Here is a 26,858-nt window from a genome sequence, read left to right as displayed (position 1 = left end):
ACCACGAGTGGGGAGGGTGGCAGGTGCCTCAGAGACACCCGGCACCCGCTCCCCACCAAGTCCTCTCTCACCAGCACCCTCCCACCCCCGCGGTCCTGCTCGGCTTCAGGCTCTGTCGGAGCCAGGTGGCCTGGGGCAGAACACGCACCGCTGCGGCATGGCATGGCCTAAGGTCTCGGCCCCCCCCCCCCCGTGAGGCTGCCTCTCCTCCCACAGCCTGAACTTTGGCTGGCTTCAGGCCTCTGCCCACAGAGCTGCTCTGCGCTGGTCCTGGTGCCCCAGGGACCTCAGAAAGGCCTTGACTCAGGAGCCCAGACCCTTAGGGAAGCTGACTCTGGCTCTGCTGTGTGGCCGTGGGCAGCGGGCAGCCCAGCTGTGCCTCCCTGTCCTTGCCTGTGATAGGGGGCTGGCGATGAGGTGTGGGAGCGAGGCGGGGTGAGCAGCCCGGGAGCACAGCCCTCCTGGGGCACCCCAGCTGCCCTCCCTCCGTCTTCCTCCCCGACGCTGGCCTTTGCGCACCCGGGCCTTGCTGTCGGGAGCACCTGCTCTCTCTTCCGGTGCTCAGCCTGGCCTCCTGCCCCCTGCTCCTCGGAACCCTCCTGGCTGACCCTCCCTCTGAGAAGGAAAGAAAGCGTCGGACTGGTGGGTTATTACTCGCTGCCCGTGTGCGTGTGCATATGTGCACGCGTGTGCACGCGTGTGAGGGAGATCTGGCGGCTCATGGCCCTTCTGGAGGACTGGCGAGCTCTTGGTGTCCGGAGTCTTGGGCCCTCCAGGGGTGAGCAGGCCTGGGGAGAGCCGGGGAGTAAAAGGCAGCTCGGCCGAGCGGGTCCGTTCCCAGCTCCAGCCCCTCTTCCGCCCGTCCCATCCAGTCCCTGACTCAAGCCGCCCTATTTGCCCTTCCCCCGTAGCCATCACTCTTGGCCAACATCGACGCAGAGAGACCCCATGCTCTGCACTGGGCCTTGGCTCATAGGAACTCGGAACCCTTGCAACAGCCCCGTGCTCTCTGTTAGTCTCCCACTTTGCCGATGAGAAGCCCGAGTCCCTCGGGGTGAGTCCCTCGCCCTGACTGCCCAGCCAGTGAGAGGCGGAGGCAGCATCTGCACCCAGCACTGATGGAGCCCGCCGCCCGCCGTCCCCGCCTGCTTCCCGCTGCCCACCGTCCCTGCCTGCCGCCTGCCGCCCGCCTCCTGCCGCCCACCGTCCCTGCCCGCCTTGGGGCTGCTCCAGGAGCTCTCGTGGTGTGAGGACTGGACCGCAGTGATCCTCAGAGCCTCAGGCCTTCAGGCCTCGGTTCTGGGAGCTCGGGAGGGCTGGGCTGGAGGTGCGGGGCAGCCTGGCAGAGCTGAGGCCCCAGTGGAAGGCAAGGAATGTACCAGACCAGGGAACGCTGTGTGCAGAGGTGTTGAGACGGGGTGCTCGGGCACAGCGGGTGTCTTGGCCCCAGGCCTCCCGGGCACTCCCCCGTTTCCTGCCAGAACGGCGTGTCCCCGCCCGTGGAGGTCTGAGCCTAGCACCTCCGGGGAAGTCCCTCCTTGAATCTAGCCTGGGGCCCACTCTGACCCCTGCACATTCCTGTCCGAGAGGCAGCAGCAGCCAGCTGGTGGATCAAGCCCCGGCCTGCAAGGCTCGCCGGAGATGCTGGGCTTAGGTGAGCTGGGATGTGCATGTGACCCTGCCGCTGCCACCTTCCTGGGCCAGCTTCCAGCAGGCCCCTCCCTCCCCGGGCAGCTGCTGGGCTCCCACCCCGTTCCCCAGGCCAGCCCGCTCAGGCGCTTCTCTGCGGCTGCAGCTCCTAGGAGCCGCGAAGGTGCGCTGGGGACAGCCCTGGGGACACTGGGTGTTCCCTGTGCGCCTGGGAAGGAGGAGCCGGGAGACAGCAGATCTATTCCCAGTGCTGCTTCTCAGCAGGCAAGGCAAGACTTCCCTCCTCTTTTGGCCTCAGCCCTTCCCTCTGGGAAATGGGTTGATTGTTTTCCATACTAATCTGTTCCTGGGATGGCTTGTATACAGGGTCCAGGCCCTGCCCTGGGAGATTCTGACCACGTGGGTCTGGGGTGGGAGGGACAGAGGCTTCCTTGCAGAGGGTCGTGTCTCTTTCACTGGCCTCACAGCCCTCTATTAGACCTGTATCTTTCCCAGCTCTTCCTTTATTCAAATCTCAGTGCAGTGGTGCAGGCAGGGTGGCGGTGACTGCTCATGCACCTCGTCAGTCCTCCCAGCTCGGTGATAAGGACACTGCCGTGGGCCCAGAGTGTTCCCTCCTGCAGGCCTGCCCGCCGGGACCACTGGTCTGCGCAGTGAGGATCAGCCCACAGACTCTGAGCCGCGGGCTGGACACTGGGCACTCCCTAAGGGCGAGTTCTACCAGGTCCAGGCTGGATGCAGGGTGACAGACACGCAGGGTGACGGACATGCCGCCAGCCTCACGTCAACTCCCTGGGCTCGCTGGGTGGGGCCCCCGAGGGTGTCCTGGGAGCTGGGTAGGACAGAGAGTGTTCCTGGGTGAGCTGAGTGGAGAGCGCCCAGGGCGGAGTGGCCCTGGGGCTTGTGTGACCCCAGGCCATCCTCACAGGCCACCGTGCCCTGACCTGCAAAGGGGAGTGTGCGTCAGTTTTCGGTCCCTGTCACCGAACGTCTGAGGCAGCTACCCAGCCAGGAAAGATTTCACTTAGCTCAGGGTTCCGGCCGCAGGAGGCCGACTCTAGTGGGGGGCTCGTGGCAGGTGGCGGGGGAGGGCACAGGAGGAAGAAGTCACAGCTTGAAACAGGAAGGCAGATTCAGGGCCCAGCGCAGGCTTTTTAAATACTTTACAAATACTCGTTAAGTACTTGCCACCCTGAGACTCACTCTGGCAGACCCGAATTCCCCGCTGAGGCCCGCACCCCTGTGAGTGAGGAACTCCCCTGGGGGACCAAGCCCCCAATACAGGTTCCTCACTGTGGGGGAAGCCCCTGCGCACAGCAGCAGGTGTCAGCGCTGGTGGGCGGGGTGCTTACTGGGGGCGTGGCACGGTGAGGTGTGTCAGCCTCTGTGCCCAGTGCTCAAACGGTTGCAGAAGTGCGGGGCTGACTGCTGGCCACCGCTGCACGCCATGGGGCTGAGGCTGGGGCTGGACTTGCTGGCTGTGTGATGGCCAGCCCACTGGCCCCCCTGCGAAGCCTCAGTTTCCCCGTCTGTCAGTGGCGCTGATCACCCCACCCTGCCTGCCGGGTCCCTATTGAGAACCGGATGCAGCTCAGGTTAAAGGAGCGGGTGAGAAAGAAAAGAGGTGTGCTGAGGTCAGGACCTGGTTTTCCTGCTGTCCTGGTGGGTGGGGTCAGCGGCCTGGGGTCAGGAAGGGGTGCCTTCCCTTGGCACCCAGAGGGTGATCTTGGGTGCTTTGTGCCATGGGATCTGGGATGTATCAGGAGGCAGGAAACTTGATCACAGAAGGGCTGGCTGAGAGGCACAGCTGTGTGTGTGTGTGTGTGTGTGTGTGTGTGTGTAGTGACATCACCTCTTGGAGCCTCAGTTTCTGATTCTGTGCAATTGGGAACCATAATCACCGTCCTGACTTCATGGGATTTTGAGGGGGGGACCCAGAGATACTGGGTATGGGGAGAGAGGGGGAGCAGCTTTGAAAACAGGAAGTGTTCCTCCCTGCAGGTGGCCGCCGTCCTCCTCCACTCTGTGGGTGCTGACTCTTGGGGAGCTGCTGGCCTCGGGCTGGTGCCTGGCAGCACCGGCGTGACATCTCCGGAGGCCGCCTGCAGGCCTGGTGCTGTCCCAGGTGTGAGGCGGTGCGAGGCAGGGTGGGGCGTTCAAATGTGCAAACAGGGATCTTAGCACAGAACTCAAGTGGAGCCTGCACGCAACAGGTGCCCAATACGAACAGCTCAGCTCCTCTCACGTGGGCCAGGGGTGCCGTGGCTCTGGCTCGTCCCTGGGCTGGGGCAGCGACTGCTGTTAGGGAGTCACCTACGTGGCCCTGGCCAGGGCTTCTTCCTTGTGAGCACTTGCCCTCTGGTGCCTGGCAGGTGCTTTTCCGGGCAGGACGGTGCTCTCCAAGCAGACACCGTGTCTGTCCTGTTTGTTTCCTTCATACCTGGAGCAGAGCCAGGTACACAGTAGGTGCTCAGTAAATGTTTGGAAGTGAGCAATGAATGAACAAAGTAGAATGAGAGCGTGTCGGGCCCCTCCTGGACTGACGTGGGGGAGGGGAGCTTCAGTCTCTGCACCCCCTCTCCCCCGCCCCGTTTCATCCCTTCTCACTGATCCGCCAAGCTTAACCCAGGGGATAAAGCCAGGTGACAGCCACTGACCCAGGGCTTAGGAGCCAGCGTCCACAGTCAGTTCGCCTGGGTGTGTCCAGGGTCGGCGGCCACTTCTGAGGGCCTTGCTTGCCCCAAGATGGCCCTCCTGTCCCGCACCCTGGACTTGGTCCTCACTTCGGTCCTCAGCTTCCTCCTCTTTGCGCTGGCCCTGGGCCTGCTTTGCTTCTTCACCTGCCGCCTGGCCAGGCCGCTCAGGTAGGGGTCCTCACCCTGCCTGCCTTCCCTCCCCTGCCCAATGTCCTGCCCTCAACACATCCGGCCTCCCTGTGTTCTGGGGGGTACAGAAAGGGCGGCCAGGAGCCCCTCTTCCTGTTGGTGGTGGGGAGGGTGAGGCCCAGGAGTCAGCCTGCTTTGGACCACTCTGGGTCACAGCCCAGCCGAGAGCACCTGCTCGGTTTCCTGAACTGTGGACCCGGGAGCAGGAACCTTGTTGCTGTGATCCGGTGAGGTCGCGGGTGTAAACGCGCAGTCTGTCACGAGGGTGATTTGTGTCTGTCCTGTTACTTTGTTACTTGCCCTGGGTGTTTCCAGTCCCAGCCCAAGGTTAGCTTTTTGCTCCCTCCACTGCCTGCCAAGTGGCTGCTCTTTCTCCTAGGACCAGGGCCCCACCAGGCTTCTGCACACTTGTCATAAATAATCAGGGCACGTAGCTAGCAGCCTGGCAGAGAAGGTCCGGCTGCGAGGTGCGGGGGTGGCAGTGGGGCTGGCACACACCCGGAGCCCCGTTCCAAGCCAGTAGCGCACAGGCAGAGGGCAGTGGGCGGCCGGGGCCCCTGCAGCCCCAGACTGGGCCCCGAGGAGTCCATCCCCCAGCGCCGCGAGAGGCCAATGTGGAGCCTCTGGAAGAATGGGGGAGGGCCCCGGAGGCAGGGCCAGCTTTGGAGGGGTGTCCCAGCTCCCTGCTCCCTGGCTGGCCTGGGCAGAGGCCATGGGAGAAGGCACCTGCCTCTGGGCTACACCCAATCTCAGTGCAGGTTCCTGGGGGCCAAAATTGAGAGCCTCCCTTCCGAACTGAGGGGCCTGGCATTCCGCAAGCATTTTACAAAGCTGCCGCCCTGCCCGGGCCGGGCCGCAGAGCTGGGTAAGGGGGTCTCCCCGTCGCAGAGCTTCCTGACGGCAGGGAAGAAAGATAATCAGTCAGTGTCAAAGCAGCAGGCACAGCCGGAGGGCTCTTGAGGTCTGCCGAGGCCACGGTCACTTTTCTTGGTCCTTATTAGGCGTTGCTCTTGGACCCCAGGTGCAGTCGATTGTATTTCTCAGCACCAGACGGCTCTTGTTTTATTCATTCAGTTTCTGCTTCTTCCCAGCCCCAGCGCCCCACTGTGATTCCCAGGGCTCCCCAGAGGCCGATGAATTTTTCATCCTGTTCCTTTGTGGCCTCCTTGTACATGGCAGTGCCCCACCCGGGTGTTCTCGCATCCTCTGTTGTCCAGCTCCGTCTTCGCTGTGATTTCGACATCTGGTTTTGTTTTGTTTTGTTGAAAGATTTATTTCTTTCTTTGAAAGTCAGAGTTAGCAAGAGGAAAGAGATAGAGATGTCTTCTGTCTGCTTGTCTATTCCCCAGATGGCCACAATGGCCAGGGCTGAGCCAGGCCCAAGCCAGGAGCCTGGAGCTTCATCTAGGTGGGTGGGTGGGTGGCAGGGGCCCAAGCACTTGGGCCATCTGCTGCTGCCTTTCCCAGATCCCCAGCAGGGAGCAGCCAGGACCAGAACCAGTGCCCACATGGGATGCTGGTGCTGCAGGCAGAGGCTTAGCCCACTGCTCCGCAACGCCGGCCCCGCAAGAGCTTTTGTTACACAGGTGTCAGCGATGTTCCTGTTCTCCTGGAGTTCCAGCAAGGCTTTAGCCACCCCCTAGATGCTTTGGACTCCCGAGGTTAGCCCCCTAACCAGCACCTGTCTCCCAGGGTTAGCCCTCTAACCAACACCTGTCTCCCAGGGTTAGCCCTCTAACCAACACCTGTCTCCCAAATGCCAGACTTGTGTATTTGACTGCTCCTCTGATGTCTCCACTGTAAGACATCTCAATATGTCCAAAGCCAGGTTCCCAGTGTTCCCCACCAAACCGACTCCACCTTACACCTCGAAATGCCACCCCTAGCACCAAAAAGCTGGATGATTTTTCTTAAGGTCACAAACAAGGTGTAATCAGGCAAGAAAAATGAAGGTCAGACAGATTGGGAGGAAGATCTAAAACTGTCCCTCTCTGTGAGTGACGTAACCGTCTATGTCCCGAATGGCGAGGGGTTCCCGTGTTATGATGCAGAATTCCTAGAATATGTGAGTTTAGCAAAATCATACGTTCGCACAAAATTCCTGGGACCAAGTAAGGTTAGCAGGATCTCAGGATACCATTTGTACTTCTGTGCATGAGCAGTGAACAATTTCAGAAACAGTGCCGTTTATAGGAGCAAGATACACAGGTATAAATCTAAGAAAGCTCATCCAGGATCCAGATGTTAAAAGCTACAGAATGCTGATAAAGTCAAAAAACTAAATGAATATTCATGAACGAGAAACTCACCATTGCAGAAACAGGAACCCGCCCCACGCCGATCCATACAAGGCCCATCAGAGCTGTGCTGATGGAGAATGCATCGGGGGTCCCAGGTTTCAGAATGGGGCTCAGCACAAGAATCGGGGGGGTGGTAGGACTGGCCTGGATCCTGACTGGTGGTGGGTAGATGACTCTAACCATGCGTCAGCGCCAGAAACTTCCTTTAATGCGTGGTGAAACGGAAGCCCCACGGGGGGTCACCTCACTGTAATCCTGAAGTCAGAACCCTTGTGGTCAGAGTTCTGTGCTGACACCTGCTCCGTGTGCAACCACTGGGAAGTCGCATCTCTCTCCGGAGTCCTGGTTTCCCATCTGCCAACAGACACGAGAAGTCCCTCTCTGTCTGCTGCGGAGGTTATTACGGCGAGATCGTGGTGAAAGGCTTTATAAACTGTTTTCATGTGGTCTGCGTCCTCGCCAGGTTGTTTGCATAAGCTCCCAGAGTGGTTTTTATGCATTGAAATGCACATACGTACAGAAAAATGTCCATGGCCAAATGGGCAGCCTGCTGGATTTTCACTCAGAACCCACCTGTAGATCTGGCACCCAGGTCAGTAAACAGGCCTTTCCCATATCCTCCAAAGCCCCTTTGGGCCTCCACACCTTGCCAAGGAGACCCTTAATCCTGGCGTCTAACGCCTTGGCTTACTTTGTATGCTTTGTGTCGTTGGAACCACCGTGTGCATGCTCTTGAGCCTAGCGTGGCTCGCCCAGCCTTCCTTTGTGAGATCCGTCCATGCTGTTGTGTGGACTTGGAGACGGTCACCCATTCTCCCTGCTGTGTGTCCATCCAGATGAGCACAGTTTGAAGCGGCTGTGAACAGGGCTGATGGGAATTCTCTGTTGGAGATAAATGGGTCGTAGGGCACGCAAGGGGTCTTCAAAAGGTTTGTGGAGATGCGTATTATGACGAAACTGCCAGACTTCAAAAATTTGGGACACTAAAAAAAACTTTTACTAAATAGATTTATTTAGGGCTGGCGCCGTGGCTCACTTAGTTAATCCTCCACCTGTGGCCTTGGCATCCCATATGGGCGCCAGGTTCTAGTCCCAGTTGCTCCTCTTCCACTCCAGCTCTCTGCTGTGGCCCGGGAGGGCAGAGGAGGATGGCCCAAGTGCTTGGGCCCTGCACCTGCGTGGGAGACCAGGAGGAAGCACCTGGATCCTGGCTTTGGATCGGCGCAGCACTGGCAGTGGTGGCCATTTGGGGAGTGAACCAATGGAAGGAAGACCTTTCTCTCTCTCTCTCACTGTCTGTTACTGTCAAATAAGCATATATTAAAAAAATAGATTTATTTGTTTGAAAGGCAGAATAACAGAGAGAGAGGGAGACAGAGAGAGAAAGCTCTTCCATCCACTGGTTCACTCCCCAAATGGCTGCAATGGCTGGGGCTTGGCCAGGCCGAAGCCAGGATCCTGGAACTCCATCTGGGTCTCCCACATGGGTGGCAGGGGCCCAGGTATTTGGGCCATCTTTGCTGCTTTCCCAGGCGCATCAGCAGGGAGCTGGATCAGGAATAGAGCAGTGGAGACTCGAATGGGATGGAAGCATTGCAAGAAGCAGCTTAACCCACTGTGCCACAATGCCAGCCCCAAAATAAACGCTTTTAATTCCATTTTTCCCATGAACCTTTCAAAGTCTCCTCTCTTATGTGAGGCGCTCAGCTTCGACAGGTGCCATCAGTTCTCCAAAGTGGTTGCACCTGTCAGCGCTCCACGGCCCCACAGCCTCACCAACCCTGGGCCTTTCCTGCACACACAGAGCGGTAGGGGGGAGTTCTTCCCATTCCCCAGCCTCCCTCTTTAGCTCTGTTTCAAGTGATGTCAGGTGTTGAGTGTGCCCCGGCACTAGGAGTGCAGAGGCAAACAAAGCCAAGTGTTAGGTGGAGAGTGGAGAGGCTGGGCTGGAGCAGAGGAGTGCGAAGTGGCCCAGGGCTCAGAGGCGCGACCTGCAGGAGGGCCTGGCTGCAGGCTGTTGTAGAGAGGGGACTTTCGCTGTTGGAGGACTCTGAATAAGCCGCTGCTGTATCAATATTTTATCTAAATTTAATTGCATGTATCTGATCTTAGGATTTGTCTTGGAAACTAAAGTAGAATGAAAAAATTTAGCTGCTGCCTGGCATTCCCCCACTCAGAGTTCGGTGCTGTTAGAAGTTGGGTTAAGCTATTTGCTTTCAACTCCACCTTGCCCGCCAGGTTCCTCTCTTCCCCATCCCCCCAGTCCCTGCCAGCCCTGGCCCCATTGACAAGGTGGAGTCAAGATCCCTGGCTCCCAGGGTAGAGTGACTGCTTATCTAACGCAGCCCCTCCTGACAGCAGAGGGAGTCTCTCTGCCATTGCCCACAGCCAGCGGCCTAATCATTTCCATCTTGGTTTGGGTTGAAGTAACATTATTTCCCAGTGAAACCGGCCGCTGAAAATTACACATCTTCCAGTAACGTTGGTGCACAGCGCGGCTAGGACGTCTCAGCTACCGGCGGAATCGTCCCCTGTGATCCCAGCAGGGTGACCGCAGCCTAGAAACGTTCTCACGCCCTAAATACACGCTCCTTTTCAACATCTTGGAAAATCCGAACGGATTCAAAGAGGAAATAATTGTTCACAGTCCTACCGCCCAGAGAAAAGTACAGTTCATCTTTTGATGTGTTTCCTTCCAGTCTTTTAAAATGATATTTTTAAAAATGCATTTACTTATTTATTTATTTGAGAGGAGGAGAGACAGTGAGAGAGAGCACTCCCATCCGCTGATTAACTGCCCAGATGAGACTGAGCAAGGCTGAAGCCAGGAGCCAGTAAATCAATGCAGGTCTCCCAAGTACTTGAGCCACCCCCTGCTGCCTCCCGAGGTACATGTTAGTAGGGAGCTGGATCTGGGAGCAGAGCCAGAACTCAAACACAGGCATTTTGATATGGGATGCAGGTGTCTTAACCTGCAGGCCAAATGCCTGCCCCTAATTAACATCTCATTAACATTGCTCCCAAATTCTTTTGGAGATTTGGGAAATGCAGAAAAGACCGTGTGGCCACCCAGGAACGGGTGCAGTCCCCAGCCAGGCTTTTCCTGTGTGTTCCTCCTGCTGTTTCTATGTCTGAACGTCAGTGACAAGCTCTAGAAGCCAATGTAGCAGGTGCAGGTGTTCTGTGACAGCACTCGGCCAGCTAAGAAAGGAGGGGCTCCTCACCTGTGTCCTCACAGTGCGGGCCAGGCTGGTAAATTGCAGGGCCTGACGACGTGTGTTTTGGAATGGTGTGTCTTAGGCTGCAGTGCCTGGGCTGGCAGTACCAGTGTCACCTAGGAGCGTGTTAGAAATGCACTCAGCGGGCAGGCCTGCACTTGGGAAGCCTGCATTCCATATCAGAGTGCATGGGATCGAATCCTGCCTCTACTTTGGATCCAGCTTCCTGCTAATGTGCATTCTGGGGGTGGGGTTGAGGGGACAGCAGAAGATGGCTAAAGTTCCTAGGCTTCTATCACCTACATGGAGCTCCTGGCTCAGCCCTGGCTGTTTTGGGAATTTGGTGAATGAACCAGCAGGTGGAAGATTGCTCTCTCTATCACACTTCCTTTCAAGTAAATAAATTTAAATTCTTAAAGATATATTTTAAAAATTTTTTTAAAGATTTATTTATTTATTTGAAAGTGTTACAGAGAGGCAGAGAGAGAGAGAAAGAGGGGTCTTCCGTCTACTGGTTCACTCCCCTAATGGCTGCAATGGTCGAAGCTGGGCTGATCCAAAGCCAGGAACTAGGAGATATTTCCAGGTCTCCCACGTGGGTGCAGGGGCCCAAGGACTTGGGCCATCTTCTACTGCTTTCCCAGGTCATAGCAGAGAGCTGCATTGGAAGAGTAGCAGCCAGGACTTGAACCAGCACCCATATAGGATGTCGGCACTGCAGGTGGTGGCTTTACCCACTATGCCACAGTGCCAGCCTCTATTTATTTTTTTTGAAAGTCAGAGTACAGAGAGATATTCCATCCATTGGTTCCACTCCCCAGATGGCTGCAAGGCCAAAGCCAGGAGCCAAGAGCTTCATTTGGGTCTCCCCCGTGGGTGGCGAGACCCAAACACTTGGGCCATCTTCTGCTGCCTGTCTGAGGCCATTAGCAGGGAGCTGGATTGGAGGTGGAGCAGCCTGGGCAAAACTCACAAACGGTGCAGCTTCACAGGCGGTGGGTGGCTTTACCGTCTCTGTCTCCATCTCCATCTCTGCCTCAATAGGAAAAAAATGCACTCAGAGCCTCTGCCTGGGGCCTGGGAATGTGGTGGCAAACCCCAGGGGACTCCTGAGTACTCAACACCTATTGTCAAATGAAGGGAATGAAGAGTTGAACTCTGGACTGTGCCCCACTTGTCCGTGTTCTTTCTTGTCATTTTCTAGGATTGGGACATCAGCCAACGGCTGACCTCAGCCAGCCCAGCCCTCCCACCGACGCCCACTGCACCTCAGCTCCGGAGAAGCAGCAGGTCCTGGTGCACCATGATTTCACCATTCTTGGTACTGGCCATTGGCGTCTGTCTTTCCAACGCCTTGGTGCCAGGTAGGATGGAGGGATGCACAGGGGGAGGAGTGGGAAGACCTGGTGCTGGGGGACGGCCTGAGAGCAATGTCTGTGGTCAAGGTCGGACAATCACCGAGGTATTTAAGAGATGGAAGCAAAGTGTTCCGAGTAGGAAGGCTCAGCTCTGCTTCTGTAGGCGTCAGGGTCGGGGTGCTCATTCTTTTTTTATTTTATTTTTTTTATTTTTTGACAGGCAGAGTGGACAGTGAGAGAGAGAGACAGAGAGAAAGGTCTTCCTTTGCCATTGGTTCACCCTCCAACCGCCGCGGCCAGTGCGCTGCGGCTGGCACACCACGCTGATCCGATGGCAGGAGCCAGGTGCTTCTCCTGGTCTCCCATGGGGTGCAGGGCCCAAGCACTTGAGCCATCCTCCACTGCACTCCCTGGCCACAGCAGAGAGCTGGCCTGGAAGAGGGGCAACCGGGACAGAATCCGGCGCCCCAACCGGGACTAGAACCCGGTGTGCTGGCGCCGCTAGGCGGAGGATTAGCCTAGTGAGCCGCGGCGCCGGCCGCTCATTCTTTTTTTAAGACCTATGTATTTATTTGAAAGGCAGAGTGATACAAAAAGGGAGAAACAGAGACAGAGATCTTCCTCCACCTACTGGTTCACGTCCCGAATGGCTGCAATGGCTGGGGCTGGTCCACGCCGAAGCCAGGAGCCTGGAATTCCATCTGGGTCACCCATTTGGGTGGTAGGAACCCAAGCACTTGGACCATCTTCTGCTGCTTTCCCAGGTGCACTAGCAGGGAGCTGGGTCAGAAGTGGAACAGCTGGGACTCGAACCAGCACTTCCATACGAGACGCCAGCACTGGAAGTGGCGGCTTTCCCCATTGCGCCATAACACCAGCTCTCCGGATTGCTCCTTCTTTTTCCCTTTCTATTATTATGTTCTTGAGTTGGGATTTTTACTCTCTCTTTCCCTTCTAGTAATCTGAAATATACCTAATTCTATGGCTGCTTACAGGTCTCGGCCCACTGACCCTCCTGCTGGCTCTCTCTCATGGTGTCAGTTTCCTTGTCGTTTTGTGTCTTGATTTTCTGCAGGTGGAAGCGTGTGATTCCTTGAGGGCGCTGGGGGTTTAACTCATTCCAGACAAGTCCGCGGGTTCATTCCTCAGTCTGTGGTTCTTGTTGCTATGGAGTCAGTTCCCCTCTCAGACCCGGCTCGGACTCGGGGTTGAGTTCATGTTTCTTGTGAATGACCGTCCTTGTCCCTCCCTGCCATGGCTCCCAGGCAGACCTGTTCATTATCCCAGCTTCTGCCCTCACGTGCCCCTGTGCTGACACGCGGGGCTCCCCCGACACAGACCATGCCCGCTCCTCTGATTTGAATTCCCGCTGAAATCCCGCCCCCTGGGGATTTTCTTTCCTTTTCTTCCTGTTTTAAGCCAGCGCTTGTTTTGACTGTTGAATTTTTTCCAGCATCTCCCATCTCCACTGTGGCTGCGGAAGGCAGCTGTGCTCAGCTCACCGCTTTGTGTGGCTGGAAATCCCCGTGGCCTCCCCTACGCCTCAGTTTTCCTATCTATCCATCCAGTAGACATAATAATTCCTCCTCTCCGGGCTCCAGTGGGAATTACGGCAGCCACAGTCTGGCAGGGAGTGGATGTCACTCAGGAGGGCGAGAGCTCAACAGGTGAAGAGACGCAGGTGCCATCAGCAGCATGACTGGGGCCGCACCTGGCTGTGGGGTCCCCAGGCCCACGCTCCGTCTGAGAGCCAGTGATGCCTTGCTGTGTGTGACCCTGGGGACACAAGATCATGGGATGGGGTCCCCGCTTGCTTTTGTTGTTGTTGTTGTTTAACATTTATTTTTATTTATTTGAAAGGCTGAAAGAGAGAAATCTTCCATCCACTGTTTCACTCCCCAGATGGCTGCAACAGCCAAGGCTCGCATGTGGGTGGCGGGGACCCAAGCACTCGGGCCATCCTCTGCCGCTTCCCAGGTGCATTAGCAGGGAGCCTGATAGGAAGCAGAGCAGCCTGGACTTGAGCTTGCGCTCTGATCCAGGCTGCCAGCATCCGGAGAGGCAGCTTAACCCGCAGCACTACAGCGCCAGCCCCTACCCCCCAGGTCCTGCCTTCTTAGCTCTCACACCCACCTGGGTAAAAAAGAGAAAAAAGACAAAATGAAAAATCTTCAGATGTTCATTCATTTAATTCTTTTTATCTGTTTTATTTCAACCATTTTTATTGATGTGTAGTGGTACGACACTGCGTTTTCTTTTTAAATTTTTAAAAATTTACTTGAGGGGCTGGCGCTGCATCATAGCAGGTAAAACTGCCACCTGCAGTGCTGGCATCCCATATGGGCACCAGTTCAAGTCCCAGCTGCTCCACTTTTGATCCAGCTCTCCACTCCTTGGGCTCCTTGGGCCCCTGAATCCGCGTGGGGGACCCAGAAGAAGCTTCTGGCTCCTGGTTTCAGATCGGTGCAGTTCCGGCCATTGTGGCCATCTGGGGAGTGAACTAGCAGATGGAAGACCTCTCTCTCTCTCTCTCTCTCTGCCTCTCCTTCTCTGTGTAACTCTGACTTTCAAATAAATAAATAAATCTTTTAAAAAATTTCACTTGAAAGAATGGGACCCAAAAAGATACCTGAAGATAAAAGCCAACAAACATTTTAAAAAAGAAAGAAAGAAAGAATGGGACCGAGAGAGAGAGACAGGACAGAGACAGACTCCAGTCCACTGGGTCACTACCGGGATGTCCTAGAGTCAGGGCCGGGGCCAGGCTCAGAACTCCTCCTGGGTCTCCCACGTGGTGGCAGGGGCCCAACTTCTTGCTGCCTTCCAGAGTGTGCATTAGCAGGAAGCTGGCTTCTGGAGTGGAGCCGGACTTGAACTCAGGCACTCCGGCGTGGGTTGGGGGCGTCCCCAGGGACCAGGCACAGTGTCAAATGCCCCTACATCGTGTTTCCTTTCTTCTTTTTTTAAAATTTATTTTATTTTATTTTATTTTATTGACAGGCAGAGTGGACAGTGAGAGAGAGACAGAGAGAAAGGTCTTCCTTTTGCCATTGGTTCACCCTCCAATGGCCTCCACAGCCGGCGCACTGTGGCCGGCGCACCGCGCTGATCCGATGGCAGGAGCCAGGTACTTATCCTGGTCTCCCATGGGGTGCAGGGCCCAAGCACTTGGGCCATCCTCCACTGGCCTCCCTGGCCACAGCAGAGAGCTGGCCTGGAAGAGGGGCAACCGGGACAGAATCTGGCGCCCTGACCGGGACTAGAACCCGGTGTGCCGGCGCCACAAAGCGGAGGATTAGCCTAGTGAGCCGCGGCACCGGCCTCTTCTTTTTAACCTTAGGTCTGACTTACAGTAAATGGCCCGGACTTCGACGTGTACCACGCGATGAAATTTACATGTATTTCTTCCCCTGTGGCCACCATCTAGATCAAGAGAGCGCCTCTGTGCCCCTCCCATAGCAGAGGGCACGACCAGGCTTACCCCTGCCGAACTGGACACATTATGCCGGTTTTGAACAGCGTGCGTGTGGCAGCTCACCGCATGTACTGACCATGCTCTCCCGGCCACCCTGTCTCTGCCCGTGTCATTGCACAGTCCCCAGAAACAGTAGCCACGGGGCACTCAGCTGTCCAAACCTTCGTTGCTTTAAACTGGTTCTGAGGAGGAGGTCAGCTTGTCCCCTACTAAATCCTCCTCGGGGACAACCCTGGGTGCTTCTGGTGACAGAGACAAGGGCTCTGCCCTTGCCCACCTCCCCGTCCAGCAGGGACAGAGGGGAGCTGACGTCCACCCAGCCCCGGGATGTGCCAGGCCACAGGTGGACAGCCGGCAGGGGTGGGGGGAAGTGTGTGCCTTCTCCACCTCGATGGCACCACGTGGCTGGGGAGGCCGTGTGACCAAAGGCTTTGTGGTGTGGTGTGTTCACGGAGGAAGGCAGGAACGGGGAGGGCCAGCCCAAGACGGGGGAGCCTCTGATCCAAACCACTGGCCCGGCACGCTGGCCTGTAGCTGCCTGCGGTTGCTACTGTTCCCTGGTTTCCTGGGGCAGACGCGGGGGTGGGAGGGACTTGCCTGAGGGCACCTGGCTGGACAGAAGGTGGGGGGGGCTCCAGGTTTCCAGCTGGAGACTCTGCCTGCGAGGTCTGGCATGGGGGACCTCAGCAGACATCTGCAGGACAGAGTTGGATCCTGGGCTGTCTGGTGAGGTGCAGGTGATATGCGGAAGCTAGGTGGGGGGTTACATAGAAATACGTGAGCTGGAATGTTTGCCAGCCCTGCCCGGTGACTCACCTGTCAGTCTAATACAGCCACCTTTCCGGGATGCACCTGGGTGTCCCCCGCACCAGGAGGGAGGAGATACCAGGACGGCCACAAGGAAGTTAAGCTCCACGTGGAGGGGCCGTAAAGTCCCAGAAATCCATGCATGCTAAGACCCTACCCCATTTGTTGAGTTAAGGCACCACCCTGTATCTCATAAGAGACTGATAACAAGGAAGGGTCCTCTTTCGCCCATGACCGTGCGTGGGGACCCTTCTTGGGCCTCCTCTCCCTCTCTCTCCTCAGAGGCAACTCCCTGGCCCACTCATGATGGGCGTGTCCTGTGGAGTGGCCCACACTCACGCATGAATGTCCACTCTCCCTTAAATAAATCCTGCTCTTGCGTGTGCACCGAATGGATGCCTCTGCTTTGAATTCTTATCTCTGTGGAGGCAACAACTTGGGATAAAGATCAAGATGCCGAGGCCCATAACAGAGGTGGCTGTGGCCTAAGGGGAGGCTTTGTGGGGCAGGGCCATGGGGGGTGCCTGGGCCTTCCGGCTCCCCAGGGCAGGGGCATTGCCGCGTGGGCGTGAGGGTCTCCAGTTCTCTGGGCCCCACGTCGGTTCTTCCTCTCCTAGTGTGGAGGCGGTGGTAGCACCACTCGCTCAGGCTGCTGGGAGGATGCACGGGGCTGGCGCTGCGTGCGAAGCAGAAACCGTGCGTGTGCAGAGGGAGAGCTGCTCCGCCCCCGTCCCAGGAAGCAACATGGCCCCGGGGGAGCCAGAGGAGAGGGTTCTGGCCCGGCTCTCAGCCCCCAGTGCCTCTCAGGGAGCTGACAACCACATAACCAGGGACTTGGCACAGCAGCGGTTTGGGGTTTTTCTTTAAATACTTTTTAAGATACTGATTTATTTGAGGGGCAGAGAGATAGCGAGAGTGAGCTCCTATCAGCCGGTTCACTCCCCAGGTCTCCCACAAGGGTGGCAGGAACCCAAATACCGGAGCCGTCACTGCTGCCTTCTGGGTCTGCGTTAGCAGGGGCTGGAGCCCAGCCTCAGAGGCAGGACTTGAATCCAGGCTCCTTGGTGGGGGCCTTGATTGTTGACCGCTTGCACGAGAGACAGCGAGAGAGCGAGACAGCGAGAGAGGACTTTGTAGTTCTTGCTTGATCTCAGAACCACGGAGCACTGTGCAGTGCTGGGCCAGGGACGCAGCAGTGAGGCTGGGCAGTTATCTCACACCCGATTCGTTAAACTGAAGGCAGCATTGGAAGGGGTTTGTTCCAGGAGGAGGTTGAGCATCACCCGGCTAACTTCTCTGCACCTGTTCAGTGGCTGCCACAGCAGGGCTGCAAGGAGACAGCGTGGGCTTTGGAGGAAAGCCCGGTTTTGCCCATGTCTGCCTGTGCTGTGCAGCCTTGGGTGAGTCCCTCGGTGTCTCTGAGCCTCGTGAAACGTGGGGAGGAGACGCCGGGTCCGCAGGCTCGTCTGCGGCCGTTGACTGGCGCGTGTTTGCGGTCACGAGGTGTGTCTGAGGTGAGCCACTGGCGTGCTCTCCTCCGAGTTCAGGCCTCCCGGCCCTCAGCAGTGAGGTGTGGGGGATCTGCGACCCGGGGGCGGACTGACTGCCCCTCTCTCTGCACAGAGCAAGAGAAGGACCCCAAGTACTGGCGGGACCAAGCCCAGCAGACCCTGAAAAATGCCCTGGGGCTCCAGAAGCTCAACACCAAGGTGGCCAAGAACGTCATCCTGTTCCTGGGAGACGGTGCGCCCGGGGCCCGGGGAGGGGCCTGGGGAGGCAGGCTGGGGGAGGGGCCTGGGGAGGTGGGCTGGGGGAGGCGCTCTGCGCGAGGGGCGGTCAGGCTGCAGGCCCAAGAGGTCTGGGTCCGGGGAGGGGAGAGGGGGAAGGAGAGCCGTGCTCTGGTGCCCCCTGCCCCAGCCTGCCTTGGCACCCAACTGGGGAGCTCTGGGTGCCAGGAGACTGAAGCCCCCACTCCCCACTGCCCGCAGGGATGGGTGTGTCCACGGTGACAGCCGCCCGCATCCTCAAGGGTCAGCTCCACCACAACCCTGGGGAGGAGACCAGGCTGGAGATGGACAAGTTCCCCTTCGTCGCCCTCTCCAAGGTGAGCTGCAGCCCAGAGCCCCCGCCCCAGCCTGAGGCTCCCAGGGCTCAGTCGGCCCGCTGGGTCCCCGGCCACTGTGAAGGAAGCAGAGCAGCGGCACTTCTGGAGGCTTTTAACTCTTGGAGGTCAAAAATCTTTTTATTGACGTGAAACATACAGTTAAAAAAAAAAAAAAAGAAAGAAAAAAAAGGATGTGCAAGCCGCGGCGGTAATTTCCCAAGCTGCCCGACCAGCATCCGGGGCAAGCTATAGCACCTCTGCGGCCAGCGGTCCCCTTGCCCTAGCCCCTCCCCTTGCTGACCTCTGACCCCGCAGATTGGCTGCACCTGCTGTTGTGTCTGGTGGCAACAGACTCCTGCCGGGCGGTCTCTGCACGCAGTTCAGGTTCTCTCCCGGCGTGTTCATGCTAACGCTGTTTGGCACCTTGTTACTGGCAGGGGTTACATAACGTCCCCCAGACACTGGTCACAGCGACCGCGGGGCTTCCTGTGCCTTCCAGGAGTTGTCAGGCTGCTGGGGAAGGGGACAGGCCGACGGCTTCAAGGGCTCTGTGAGAGAGGCCCTCCCTCTCCTGCGCCCCCCCCCTTTCTCCAGGACTCACCTGCTGGCCCACTCTGTGTCGGCTCCCGCAGCCCCACAGCCCGAGAGAGGCCTCGCTGACCTGCCCTGACCCCTGCTCTGCCGCCAAACACTTCTCCATATGTTGGAGAGTCAGGACCCACCCTTCCTGCCGCCCGAGCCAAGGCCTGGGTTATAGGTACAGGAAGCAGCAGCAGGGCTCAGCCTGGCCTGCAGGGGCCTCCCCGTGTGCCGCACCTCCCCGTCCCCTTGGAGGTGAGCAGAGGTAGGGGTGAGGCCGGCCCTCTCCTGACCCTTGCTTCCCACCCGCAGACCTACAACACCAACGCGCAGGTCCCCGACAGCGCAGGCACCGCCACCGCCTACCTGTGCGGCGTGAAGGCCAATGAGGGCACCGTGGGGGTGAGCGCGGCGACCCAGCGCTCCCAGTGCAACACCACGCAGGGCAACGAGGTCACCTCCATCCTGCGCTGGGCCAAGGATGCCGGTGAGTGGCAGGAGCGGCTCGGCTGCCTGCCCGTCTGACCTCAGCCTCTCCACCTGGACGGTGGGGAGAGGGTGGAGAAAGAAGCCCTCGCGGCTTCCAGCTCTGATGCGCTGGGCATCTGGGACACGGGCCTGGGGTCCCCGCCACGCCAGGGGCGGCTCCTAGGCTCTGAGCTCAGGTCCCGTCCCCGAGTCTCTCATCTTGACCGTGAGATGGCCGTGAACGTAACGTGGCTGCCCCACACTCCACCTCAGAGCCCTGGAGGGCCCCTGCGGAGCGGGGTTCTGTATGATCCCAGGTGGAAGGGAGGACTCCGGCCCGAGTGCTCACAGTTCCGGGTGTGGGGAGGGGGAGGGGCTCACGGCAGCAGCCACCCCTGCCTTGTGCACACACGGGAAGGCCGAGGCCCAGGTGGTCAGCGGAACTGACAAAGGCCAGTGGTCAGCTGGGGTGGGAGAGAGAGCAGCCAGGCCACCCCATGGCATATGAAGCCAACCCCTCCCCACCCTGAACCCCAGGGAAAGCCGTGGGCATCGTGACCACCACGAGAGTGAACCACGCCACTCCCAGTGCCGCCTATGCCCACTCAGCTGACCGGGACTGGTACTCGGACAACGAGATGCCCCCGGAGGCCCTGAGCCAGGGCTGCAAGGACATCGCCTATCAGCTCATGCACAACATCCGGAACATTGACGTGAGTGTGGCGTGGCCGGGGCGGGCGCGGGCGCGGGCGACGTGAGGCGGGGCCTGTGGCGTGGCTGGGGCGGGCGCGCGCGACGTGAGGCGGGGCCTGTGGCGTGGCCGGGGCGGGGCGGGCGCCGTGAGGCGGGGCCTGTGGCGTGGCCGGGGCGGGCCTGGGCGACGTGAGGCGGGGCCTGTGGCGTGGCCGGGGCGGGCCTGGGCGACGTGAGGCGGGGCCTGTGGCGTGGCCGGGGCGGGCCTGGGCGACGTGAGGCGGGGCCTGTGGCGTGGCCGGGGCGGGCCTGGGCGACGTGAGGCGGGGCCTGTGGCGTGGCCGGGGCGGGCGCGGGCGCCGTGAGGCGGGGCCTGTGGTGGGCGGGAGCCCTCAGGCCTAGGCTGGCCCGGCCCCCCACACACCTGGGAGGGCTCCCAGCCCATTAGGGGATTTGTGGTTGGGGCAGGCAGGCACTGGAGGGTTTCTCTGCGGTGTGGCTGTGGAGTGACCCCTCACGTGCCCACCGCACCCCAGAAACCAGGCGCCTGGGGATTATTCCGTAAATTGGAACTTGGCGCTATGCCCCCCCCCCAGGAGATGGGCTGCACAGTGGCTGAGCAAGGGGAGTGCCTGCCTTGCGTGTTCACGCATGCACAGAAAGGCATGCGTGTGTACGTTCAGCAGCAGGTTCAGAGAGAGCTGGCAGATGCAGCGGTTAGCGCAGGCTCACTTGATGAAAATTCCTGGGTTCTTGTCCCTGCCCAGGCTTTTGCTAGCTGTGTGACCTTGGGTCAGCTGCTTAGCCTCTCTGAGCCCTCCCTCTGTGGACTGTGTCTCCCTCACAGAGCTCAGATTGCAAGAAGCAAATAAAGTAATCCCTGTGGGGAAGTGCCCAGAAAAATGGTAGCGTTTCCGTGTGAACCCCACGTCCTGTGGCCCAGAACACGCACTTCCCCTGAGCAGGCCTGGGGTGCAGACAGCACGTCTCTGCACTCCTCAGTGAGCGCTCTGGCTTGTGTCATCTACTGGGGGGAGGAGCTGAGCCTGGGATGGGGTTCAGCGAGGCCCAGAGAAAGCCCCACATCCCAGCCACCCTTCACCTGTTTCTCCCGGCTCCTGGACAGACTCACCTGTCTGCTGTCCCCCTGAGTTTCCAGGTGCCACTGGCGCCTCTGTGAACCCATACCCCCCTTTTCCAAGCAGTGGCCGCAGCACCCCATTTCAGGACAAGTGGACCTGCCAACCCCTCTTCGGGGGCAGCCACCAGCCTGGGGCCACTGTCCTCCCTGGGCCTCGGTTTCCCCGGCTGCCTCGGCCCCAGCTGTTGGAGGCCGCGCTGAGGTCACGGATGGGGAAACATTTGTGCACACACAGCCTGTAATTACGGGCTGTGCTTGCCGAGCTTGGCGGGCCAGCCCGAGACGGGGTCAGGCGCTTCAGGGACAGAGGGACCACAGTTCAGGCTGGGGGAGGGGGTCCTCGGGGGGCGTGGGGAGTGCGAGCCGAGCAGGGAGAGGGTGGACCTGGGTGGGACCATCCTACTCCTCCCTGCTCTCTCTTCCTTTTCTCTCCCAGCTCCCTCTGCCTCTCCAGCCCACCGCCCCACAAGCCCCCAGCCCCCCAACTGCACATGAAAGAGAAATCCTGATGGCCACCCTAAAAATAAATATCTTTTGCTTAAAAAAAGAAGAAAGACACAAACCCAAAGCCCAAAGCCCGATGCCAGTCTGTTATTTGGAAGTTTAATGAGCCCGGGTGCAGGCCCTGCTGGGGACGGGAAGCCTGGGGCCTTCGTTTTCCACTGGAAAATGCCCAGGGGTCAGGTTCTGTGGGAACGCTGGGAGACATGGGTCCTGTGGCCTGGGGTCCCTCGCGCCTTCCCCTCACAGCCTGCCCCGCCCCCAGAGCGCCTGGTTGTGGCTGGGAGTGAGGCCTGGCAGCTCGAGTACCGCCCCCTGGAAGCCTGCCCGGGGGTGCTGGGGACCACGCTGGACTCTGCAGTGACTCCTGTGACAGGCCTGGCCTGGGGTGGGGGGAGGGGCAGCCCCCATTTTATAGACTAGAACACTGAGGCTCAGCATGGTTGGGTGACATACCCTTGGCCAATGAGCACCAGAATCAGGATTCAAACCCATGTCTCATCTGTAAGCCTTCCCAGGGGCCCAGCGTCCAGGCTAGTGCTAAGGCACCTGCCACCCCCCTGACCATGGGGCTGGCCACCTGGCTCCCCGTCTTCCCCATACAACCTAGGCTCCAAGAGAGCAAAGTAGAAAAGGGGTCTGGGAATGGAATGGGGGATCCGGGCCAGCCTCAGCTGGGCTCTGCTTTCCCAAGGTGTCAGCCAGGGGCAGTGGCCTGGGCTGGCGCCCGCGGTGACAGAAGGACACCGGTGTGGTGGTCACCACGGGCGGCGGCTGTTATGCTCTTGGCCCCCATTTTAAAAATAGTCAGGACTTCAAACATGGACTCCCAAGGAAAACAAACAGTCCCGCGTCCGTCTGCCGCACACAGCAGCCGCGCTGGGTAAAATTAGCCCGGCAGTGACTACACAGCCGCGGGGCCAGCCCCACTGTTTGCCCAGGCTGCGGCCGGCTGGCTCCCAGCTGGGCTGCCCCGGAGACCTCCCGGCTGGGGCCTCCGCCAGTGCATCCTGCCTTTCTCTGTGGGAGACGAGGCTCCTGGAGCCCCCGTCCTGGCACCTTGGATGCAGCAGGCCCTGGGGCCGGACTCCAAGTAGCTCAGGGCTCAGGTGCTGGCTCTGCCGCTCACTGGCAGTGCGGCCTTGGGGGCATGAAGTCACAGTTCTGCTTCATTTCTGTATCTGGGACCCACGTGGCACACATGGCCCTGTGGTTCCAGTACCAGGTCACGTGGGCTCGTGTGTCTTAAGTGCTCAGTGCCTGACAGCCTCTAAGTGTCTTGTTCCTCTCCAGGGGGGACTTAGGGGTCAGGCTTCCAGAAAGCCAGGGTTGGGGGGCAGGTGAGCAGCATCTTGGATGTTTGACCCAGAAGCCCCAGTCCACAGTCCCCTTAGACACGATCTCACATCCCCTAGCTGAACACTGGAGGCCTAGAGAGGCCTGAGCCCAGGACCCAGCCAGTATCCGTGAAGTATCTGTGGAACAGTATCCGTGGAGTGCTCTGGGTGCCTGAGTCCAGGGGGCCCAGGCTTCGGCCACTGAGCCAGAGGATGGCCTGGAACCCTGGTGTCCTGATGGCTCTGTCTCCTACAGGTGATCATGGGTGGCGGCCGCAAGTATATGTATCCCAAAAATAAAACTGACGTGGAGTATGAGGTCGACGAGAAGGCCAGGGGCACGAGACTGGACGGCCTGGACCTCGTGGACATCTGGAGGAGCTTCAAGCCCAGGCACAAGGTAGCAGGTTCAGGTCCAGAGGTGGGGCTGCGTGACGCTCTCCCGGCCTCCGTGTTCCCTTCTGTCAAGTGGGGGCCTTGAGTGGTTCAGCAGAGGGATGACTGGCACCTGGCAGGGAATCCGGGAGTCCCCTCCCCTGGGAGGCCGCCGGGCCCAGGAAGACCCTCGTGGAAACTCAGCCACCCTGCGCACCCACGTGTGTGGTCACAAAGCATGAGTCAGATGGTCAAGGACCCAGGGAACGCTGCGGGCTAGATGGTGGGAAACGTGGGACCTGCAGGCACCCAGAGGGGACAGACCACAGGGTGGGGCCAAAGAACTCCCAGCTCTCAGGAGGAGGGTGTAGGGAGGCCCCACGAGGGGTCCCAGAAGGCCTGGGAGCAAAGGAGCCCACAGGGCATCCCCCTTGGCCTGGGGAAGGGAGAGGGCTGGGGATGAGAGGAGGGGGCTTGGGAAGGGCCCCAAGCTGTGGCTCTCTGGGGCGGCCTCTGGCCCTTTAAATCTGCGCTGCGGCCGGCCGGGCCGCTGGGGTCTGGAAATGACTGTGGTCTGCTGAAGACAGTGGGAGCAGCCTGGCAGCCGCTCTGATGTCACTCTGGGCTTGGGTTTCTCAGGGCTCCAGGGCGGCCCCCCCCAGAGGCCTTGTGGGATGAGGCTGGGCCAAGAGGGAGGCGGGGGCCGGGGTCGGGGGAGGCGTGGGACTGGGCAGCTCTGAACCCACTCCATTCCTTGTGAGTTAGCTCAGGCCAGCCCGGGGCCCCTTCTTGGCCTGAGCAGAGACCTCTCCCTGCCCGGCCTCAGTTTCTCCTCGTGGAGCCTGGTCCTTTCTACCTAGGCAGGGTGCTTACCCTGGGGCTCAGGTCAGGAGAAGGGGCCCAGTCCACGGCCCTGAGCCAGCTAGGTGGTGTAGCGCCTTTGGGCCCACCTAGACCACACATTCCTAGAAAAGGTGCCCCAAGAGTGGGATCTGGGGTCGGTTCCCTCCTTACTGCTTCGGAGTGGCTGTGTCTGCACATGCGCCTCAGTGCCCTCATCTGTAAAATGGGCTGGGAAAATAGGAAAGCTGCCTCAGGGAACCAGGGCTGGGAGTGGACCCCCACTTGCTTAGCTCCCCCTGCCCCTCCCCCAGCAGCCCCTGATGTGTGGAAACCTCTGATGCCAAGGCCTTTGCCAGAGAGGGCGAGGGGCTCCCTAGAGGACACACAGTTGGTTCGTGGCAGTGCTGGGACCTGCAGTCCAGCGCCGGGCGGGATGGCCTGCCCGCCAGCCTCTCCCCGCGGTGGTCCTGCCCCGGGGGAGGCAGCTCCTCCTTTACCCCCCTCCTAGATGAGCCGCCAAACCAGAGCTGAGGCTTTGCTCCTTCTCCGGCTCCCCACAGCCCCAGACTCACGGCTCGCACCCACAGTGGGCACCCCTGGACACCTGCACCTGCCTCTTCTTTGCCCCGCAGTCCACCTGCCTGGTATCCTCCTCCCTGACCCGGGGCAGATCAGGCCCTGGCTGCGTTAGGCCTCGTAACTGTCCTTGTTTTTGTCATTTCTGAAGGTCAGGCATGTCGGCGGGGGTGGGGGGAGCATCTTAAATGGCAGGAGGAAACAGTCGAGTGCCCCAGCCTCGGAGTCCGCGGGGGCGGGTCCTCCGGCCCCTACAGGTGCTGACACAGGCCCTTCCTCCTAGCACTCCCACTTTGTCTGGAACCGCACTGAACTCCTGGCCCTTGACCCCTACACTGTGGACTACCTCTTGGGTAAGTGCAGGGGGTGGAGTGCCCAGTGGCCATTTAGGGGCCTTTGCTCTCAGACTCCAAGGGCCTGGGAGGGGCAAGGTGGGGGGTTCTGGTTCATGGGATGAGGCTGGCACGGGCCCCAGCCCCAGCCCGGCCCCATCAGGCACGAGGAGAAACCCAAGAACCGGAAGCTCACAGGGGAGTGGCCTGCAGCTTGGGACGCAGCCCATAATGGCCTGACCTGGGCAAGCCTCACCCTGCCTGGGATCTGGGACTTACAGGCTGCTGTGCTGTAGAGTGGGGACCTGGAGTCGGCTCTGCTGTGTGGCCCCGAGGCCGGAACCAGCTAAGTTGTCTCTGTCAGTCCCAACAGGCGGTTGTCCCTCCCCGGAGAAGGTGAAGCAGGCGGGGCCCCAGACCGAGTCTGGACCCAGGAGGCTTGGTGGAGCAGGACCCTGAGTGCCGCCACCAGGTACCAGGTGGAGGGTCAGGGCTTCTCCCACCTGCCGCTGTGAGCAGAATCTGCCAAGGGCACAGCTCTGGGTCCTGGCGGGGTCAGTGGAGCAGGAGGGGACCCCCCCACACACACACACCCAGCTCTATGCTCGCCTGGGTGGCCTGGTGCACCCTCGGCACCAGCTGTGGGCCGAGTGGGGCTGTGCAGGTGCCCCTGCAGCCCGAGTGCCACGCGAGGGTCAGATGACCCAAGGCCGGGTTTGGTCCCACTCGGCCACTGTACGCCGTGTGACCTTGGGCAAGGGCCTCCCCTGCGGGTGCCTCAGTTTCTTCTTCTAGGAAGGGGGGTGACGTGTCTTATCAAAGGGCGTGGTGGCAGCGTCTGCCTGGGGCTGTCATGCCCATTCAGTGATCCGTTATTAAGATCGCTGTGGAACGAGGCATCTGGAAGCCGTTTAAGCAAGAGGAAACATTTATCAGTCGGAGTTTCTCGGGTCAGGAGTTGGCTGGGTCTCACGAGGTCGCAATCATCTATAGACCTGCCCAGGGCTGCAGCTCGGCTGCTCCTGTGGCCGGCAGGGTGACCTCCGTTGTTGGCTGGCTTCCCCCAGAGACCCCAGAGGGTGCCAGGCCCGAGCCAGAGCCCTGGCCCTGGAAATCTCCTGGCACCATCTGGGCCGTCTTCCCCAGGAATAGCAGGGCTTCCCTCGCCCCTGTGGGCATGACTTCCGGGAGGTGTGGCTATCGGTGCCCTCTTGGAGGTTGGCTCCTCGTGCGTCCTGAGCGCTCAGGACTGTGTGTGGACCTCTGTTTGCTGGAGCTGCTGTCTGGCTGCAAGCCTACTCACTCATGGGAGGGCGAGGTGTTCTGGGAAGATGCCCAGAGCCCGAAACAGCGAGACACAGAAGCTGGTGACGGGGCAGGGGCTATGCACGAGGGAGAAACCCGAGCTCAGGAGCAGAAGGGGCTTGATGCCAACCCCTGGCTGCTTCACTGTGCAGCCCGCCGTGCCCTCCAGCCGCGACCTGTGATGGGGCACATGCCCCAGCTGCCCCACGGAGTCCAGGCCACAGTGCCGTGTCCTGGGCCTTCCATGCTCCAGGTATAGTCACAGACTTGAATCCTAGTTAAGAATGGCAAGGTTATCAAGCCCTTCGGAGCCTCGGTCTTCCTGCTCTGAAAAATGGGCATAGTGATCCCCCTCCCCCACTGTGGTTCTGGTTGTGAAGATGAAAGGAATTGTGGGCCCCAAAGAGCCACCAGATAAGCCCCACTCCACCCCCGAGTTGGAGGTGGTGAACCTGTGTTGGGGGTGCCTCGGGCCATCAGCAGGCCTGTCGCCTGGTGCCGCCCTCAGGTCTCTTTGAGCCGGGGGACATGCAGTACGAGCTGAACAGGAACAACATCACTGACCCGTCGCTCTCCGAGATGGTGGAGGTGGCCATCAAGATCCTGAAGAAGAACCCCCGAGGCTTCTTCCTGCTGGTGGAAGGTAGGGCGCCCGCCCTGGGAAGGAGCTTCGGGAAACCGTCCCCTTGGAGAGGATGGGTTTGGGGGTTGGGGGAGGGCGCTGTGGCAGGTCAGGAATGCAGTCCAGGAAGGCTTCCTGAGAGAGGAGGCAGCTTCCTCCTTCCGGGGAGTCTCTGAGACCTCCCCCCTCAGAGGGTCCTGGCCTACCTGCCTGCATGCCCAGGCGTTCTCAGTGCTGTCTGGGCTTCCGTTCTTGTCCTGGTGCTGCCCCCTGCTGGCCGTGTGACCCG

General features: G+C 59.6%; 1 protein-coding gene across 4 annotated transcripts in view; it reads left to right on the top strand.

Moving 5' to 3' along the window:
- Nucleotides 1–26,858, top strand: part of ALPL (alkaline phosphatase, biomineralization associated) — a 59,641-nt gene that overhangs the window by 25,795 nt on the left and 6,988 nt on the right. For 2 of the 4 annotated variants that reach the window (XM_051856744.3, XM_051856745.3), the window contains 8 exons: nt 11,258–11,417; nt 17,317–17,436; nt 17,682–17,797; nt 18,689–18,863; nt 19,382–19,557; nt 22,773–22,916; nt 24,594–24,663; nt 26,456–26,590. In XM_051856744.3, the coding sequence (XP_051712704.1) occupies nt 11,357–11,417; nt 17,317–17,436; nt 17,682–17,797; nt 18,689–18,863; nt 19,382–19,557; nt 22,773–22,916; nt 24,594–24,663; nt 26,456–26,590 (997 nt within the window). In that variant the 5' untranslated portion in view covers nt 11,258–11,356. Of the gene's footprint in view, nt 1–430; nt 643–3,069; nt 3,285–11,257; nt 11,418–17,316; nt 17,437–17,681; nt 17,798–18,688; nt 18,864–19,381; nt 19,558–22,772; nt 22,917–24,593; nt 24,664–26,455; nt 26,591–26,858 lie in introns of those variants that run through there. The other 2 variants (XM_089299227.1, XM_070077025.2) reach the window with 2 other exon arrangements.

Source organism: Oryctolagus cuniculus, chromosome 7 (assembly GCF_051225735.1).
Source record: "Oryctolagus cuniculus isolate XC-2025 breed Fujian yellow rabbit chromosome 7, ASM5122573v1, whole genome shotgun sequence".
NCBI lineage: Eukaryota > Metazoa > Chordata > Mammalia > Lagomorpha > Leporidae > Oryctolagus > Oryctolagus cuniculus.
Note: the sequence above shows the minus strand (reverse complement) of the source record. Positions and strands in the feature narration are given on the sequence as shown.